General features: G+C 51.3%; 1 protein-coding gene across 1 annotated transcript; it reads left to right on the top strand.

Moving 5' to 3' along the window:
* The first annotated feature begins 2670 nt into the window (after positions 1-2670).
* Positions 2671-3874, top strand: LOC123049028 (uncharacterized). Its single transcript, XM_044472030.1, has one exon. It carries the CDS (start codon positions 2937-2939, stop codon positions 3561-3563), a length of 627 nt encoding a protein of 208 aa, XP_044327965.1. The 5' UTR covers positions 2671-2936; the 3' UTR covers positions 3564-3874.
* Positions 3875-5453: the final 1579 nt, after the last annotated feature.

The raw sequence follows: 5453 nt of genomic DNA on the forward strand, positions 1-5453 counted from the left end.
AAGATATATATAAAAGCACATTGTCCATATCATTCATGTTTGATGCAATTTCTTGTTGTACTGGTCAGTCACCTGTCTCTGTCTCTGGACCTTTTGGTACCTACTCCCTCAGTCCGGTTAAAAATGTACATGTAGAAATTTTAACACAGATTATGGAGTGAAGTAAAAAATGCATTGAAAAGATGCAAGCCAACATCTCTCTCCTATTTAATTACCCAACCTCCAATGAGCTAAGTGCATATATAAATTAAGAAGACCATGCCTAAAATGTTATTGGTCTTGATTACCCTGTGACGAGAGAGAAACATTTTTTTTCAATTTAAAGTGCATTGGGAAGATAGAAGTATACTCTTTTGTGGACACATTTTAAACCCAAATATACACTCTTCACCAGACGAAGGGAGTATAATATATATCCTAGAATTAAATGTCTTGTCGTAGACACACACCTTTGTCTACTTTCTCCATGGTCGTATATATACCTTGGGTTACCCGAGATCAAATTGAGGCAAATCCAAAATGTTTATTAGTAATAATACATGTATATCCACATAAGTAGTTTTTAAGATGTTTATATTAAGGGCAAGGGGCTTCAAGTTCTGGCTTCGCCCCGGGCCCCCAAAATCACAGGATCGGCCCTGGGCAGAGATCGGATCACATGAGTGGCGCAACACTTGCGAAGCACAAAAAATCATGCTTCGGTAGCTTGTGACGGTAGGGATCATGCCGCGGTGGTAGTGGAAAGTGGTGTCGGTCTTGTTGGCTTGGGTGCTCATGGTGCTCGACACGTCGATCGTAAGAGGATGGTGGTTGTTGAGGCAAGTGGAGGAAGGGGCGGTTCATGGTTGGTGAGGACCACGGTCAGGGGCTTCGTGGATGTCGAGACGACGGTGCAGTGTGGCCTACTGGGTTGCATGCTGGTGCTTGACCACGTCGGGGCCCTCGCCTAAATCCGCCACCTGAGTATCTATTTGTTGGGCTTCGGGGGTGAGTGAGTATTTTGTTTTTGAGCAACTCCCTCAGCGTTTTCTGCACCCCTTCCATGGCTTGAGGGCTAAATTTCATTTGCGCGAGCGGCATGGCTAACAGTGTCGTGGCGACCACCCTGAATCGAGCCTGCCTTGCTCAGGATTTTGCCTTGGGGCCCTCGCCTAAATCCGCCACCTGAGCATCTAATTGTTGGGCTTCGGGAAAGAGTGAGTATTTTATTTTTGAGTAACTCCCCCAGCGTTCTCTGCACCCCTTCCATGGCTTGCGGGTTGCGCGAGTGGCATGGCTAATAGTGCTGTCGCGACCACCCCGAATAAAGCCTGCCCTGCTCAAGATTTTGCGTCTGGTCTCTAGAGCAACCCTGGCACCCTTCGTAGGGGATGTTATAGCTCGATCAACGGAGTACGCGCGCGACGGCGGACCAGAACCTAGCTATGAGTACCAAATCTATTACGACCCTGGGGGAGGAGTCGAATGGGAGGGGGGTCGAGAGCCAGCCAAGGAAGGGGATGCAGAGGTAGAAGACGAGTGCGTGAGGAGGAAAGAGAAAGAGAGATGAGCGATATAGAATGTTCAACTCAACAACACTCATAAGTGTACACAACACCAACGCTTATAATAACTTAACAGTGGCCATGGGGCGACTAACTCTCCCTCCTATCCGTGGGTCCTACATATCTTCCTTTTCATGTCTTGCGTCCGACTCGGCCCAGTTTTGCTGTTTGCTTTTACTTTTTTTTAAAAGTATGTGAATGGTGTACCATATTTTTATAGAAGTGATAAATAACAGTTTGTAAAGAGACCCGTGGACGGGTGAGAATATCATCGCAGGTACACCTACACCAACAAAAAAAGTTAGTCTACTCTCTCATGAACTACGCAGCCCTACCACTCCCACACCGGCTTGTTTCTAAGCTTTGATCTCCTTCAGGATTTGTTGCACTAGCCTTGTTGGTGTTCTAATGTGTTCCACTCGATTCAACACTCTCGCGTTCCTTTGTTTCCACGTATGCCAAGCGGTGGCGATTACCATTGAGTTGAAGCCACGCTCGTCCGGTCGCCGCAAACTGTCCCGTGTCCGAGCCCACCATTCTATGAAAAAATCATTGACCTCTGGAATGACCACGTACACCTGCAGCGTGTCAAAACAGCCATGCCATACCTCTCGTGCATAGACGCATTGACTGAGAATGTGATCCACATTGTCTTTACCGTGCAAACATGTGTAGCACGCCGAGGATGCGTCCTGAAGTTTGTGCCGAGCCCTGCGATCTGAGGTCCACAAACGGTATTGTGTAGCCAACCATGCAAAGATAGCGGAAGGGGAGGGCATGACACGGAGTTTTATGCGATGGTGCTTATGTGGAAGAACTCATTCGACTATGATGAATTTTGCCATGCCATTCTAGTACTCCCACGATTCACCAACATCTCCACCACACAAACAAACTAATAGTTTCCACATGGGTTTAAGACTTACTCCCATTTTAGTGACTATAAACGCTCTTATATTTCTTTAAGAAAGGAGTACGCTGCATGTTCCGTGTATGGTGATTTGAACTTGCCGTGATGTCCCCGCAGGCGTAACCGCGTATAGGATTTTCAGAATTGCCGCCGGCGACTTGGACTGAAGGAATAGACCAACCGCGGTCCTGCTACAGCAGGTACCGACTGCTTTACTTCGTTGATCATCGACAGTCCGAACCACTCGGCAGCGGCTTGGTTCAGTTGAGAGACCTGCAATCATCCAAACATCCAGAACGAATTCACTCGCCGAATCCAACAAAATCGACAAGTCGTAATCTCTGAACTTCCTTTAGCCGACTACTCTCCATCCTTGGCACCACTTGCAGAATTCTCTGCCTCTTCGGCCACTTCTGACCGGCACAATCCCCTGTTCTGTCATTGATGCAATTCGATCAGCTGCGGGCACCCGTCTCGTCACGATGGCCGAGATGGTCGGATCGCTGGTCGTCGGCGAGGTGGTCAGCAGGACCTCCTCCTTCCTCATCAGCAAGCACAAGGAGAGGTCGGCGTCGGCCAGCAGCACAGGCGAGAGCCTGGAGAGACTGGAGATGGCGCACATCAAGATGGAGGCGGCGCTGGAGGTGTCCGCCCGGTGGCAGGTCACGGACGTGGCGATGCTGCGGTGGCGGCGGAAGCTGCGGCGCGCCGCCGACGAGTGCGACGCCGCGGTGCACCGCTGGAGGCTGCGGGCCCTGGAGGAGGAGGAGGCCAGGGAGGCGCTCGCGCGCGCGTGGCTCCCGAGCCGGGTGGCGCGCGTCGTGGCCTCCTTCGTGTCGTCGCTCCTCAGCCGCCGCGGCGAGGAGCCCCACGCGAAGGCCGTCCAGAGGTTCGAGAAGCTGGCTGACGGCGCCGGGGATTTCCTGAGGTACCTGCAGTCCGGCGGCGCGCCTCGGAGGTGCGCGCTGCTCGACGACGCCATTGTCATGAAGCCTGCTGCGAGTGCGAGTGCGAGTGCGAGGCATGGTCTGGTTCAGGGAGGTCGACAGCGCTGCCTGCGCTCAGGATCCAGGAAGAGCGGGGTGGAGATTAGACAGCTTGTGCAGTGATTATGTTCAGAGGCTGCAGCAAATAAATTCTCATTGTATAGAGCCAGTTTTAACTTGGTCGAACTGCAAGTTTTAATTTCGTAATCCAAAGTGGCCCTCAAAGCTGCCTTGGGTCTGCAGTTCTGCACAAAACTTATCCCAGGAATGTAATCTTGCTCGTGGAGTGGAGACGATCGAATCAACTACCCACATTCTTTCTACTTGCCCTCAACATAGTCAATGCCTCAAAAAAAGAAAACATTCTTTCTACTTGGCCTATTGCTCTTAATTTCGACAAATGATCTGAGCCACAGCACTCGGTGTTGGAGAGTTTGGCCCCTCGACGGTGGCGTGATGAAACTGATGGTGCTATGGTCAAGCTTCGTTCGGCCTGCTGCTCCAAGTTCAGGCAGGGCGGTGGCTACTCTGTAGTACGTTGGTCTTTCCGGACCCCGTCTGGTTCTGGTTGTATCGGTCTTCGTCAGTAACTTCTTTTTAGGGGAGCGCACTAGTCGTTGATCCCAAGTGTATTGTTCACTATGTTAAAAAAAAGTGTATTGTCCACTGGAAGCTACTACTCCCTTGCAAAAGCGTTCTTATATTATGAGACGGAGAGAGTAGATAGCATGCAGTTATCAACTGGTTGCTTTCTAACGAAACCTGGTCTGGTCAACCTGAACGTTCAACTTAGTCCAGTCCAGTCAGGCAATTCGATATGGTCAGTCCATTTCACGTTCATATATTGTAGGGCCGTTGAACGCCGGTCAGCAATCGGGTCAGCACTCAAGTGCGACGTGTCGCATCCTCTTGATGCCAGTCAAAAGTGATGCATCTCTACTCCGGGTTAAATAACAGGAATTGGCAATAGTTCAGGCGGGTTAGTTAGAACCTTCTTTTATCAATTTAGCTATATGTAAGTCGTCATTGCCCGCAAGAAAAAGGTCGTCTGAATTTTAAATTTAGATAAGTAAATTCTCTGACCATTTTTGTTTATGTGTATTTAGGTTGATTTTTGACTTGCCCCTATTTGGGATAAGTCGATTTTTCTCTTAGAGCATCTCTAACAGGCACCTGATTTTAGCAGCGCGCTGGAAAAATCGCCTCTTTTGCGCGCGCGCAGCCGGAACGGGAGCTCCAGCGGACGCGCAAAAAACGCTCGGACGGTATAAGTGGTTCAGCGCGCGGAGCAAAACGGCATCGCGCGCCGCTTATTTCGTGCGCCCGCTCCCGCGCGTTGGACACTCGAGCCCCGTGACCAACTGCCGCCACCCTCTCCGGCCGCCCCGCCTTCGCCTCGTCCCACGTCGCCGCCGGCGAAATTCGACCGATGGAAGGCCGCACCGACAACCGTACACCCGCGACCCCTCCCCCGCCGCCTCCTCCGCCGCTGCAAACCCTAGCGCGGGGTTGAGCTTCGGCTTCGCCGCCCGCAGCCCTCCTCCAAGCACCGGTCTCGCGCGCAACCTTTTCTTGCCGCCATGGACGACCTCGCAGGGTGGCGTTGCGCCGTCGCCCGCCGTCTCCAAGCGACCGAATGCGGCGGCGGCGACGTCGGGGAAGGTGTCCGGGAAGAAGAAGAAGGCGGATGGCTCTTCTAGGCGCCTGAAGAAGAAGCTTGCAGGGCGTCCGGCCGCGCCTCCGCCGGCCGAAGCGCCGGAGAGCTTGCAATTTGTTGCGCCAGTGGCCAGTGCGCACAAGGTGTTTGATGAAATGCCCACAAGGTATGATTTCGCCTCCCCCCTTTTTGTTGGTGTTTTTTACATAAATGTATACATATGGATAGCTTAGTTTTGTTCTACATACCTTGTAGTTTCAATGATGAGACATATATGACAACTATGGGTGTTGGCTCCAACAATTCTCATTGGTCTCAAACCAATGAAGTGCATGAATATGATCATGAGTTTGAGA

The sequence above is a fragment of the Triticum aestivum genome, chromosome 2D (genome assembly GCF_018294505.1).
Source record: "Triticum aestivum cultivar Chinese Spring chromosome 2D, IWGSC CS RefSeq v2.1, whole genome shotgun sequence".
NCBI classification, from domain to species: Eukaryota; Viridiplantae; Streptophyta; class Magnoliopsida; order Poales; family Poaceae; genus Triticum; species Triticum aestivum.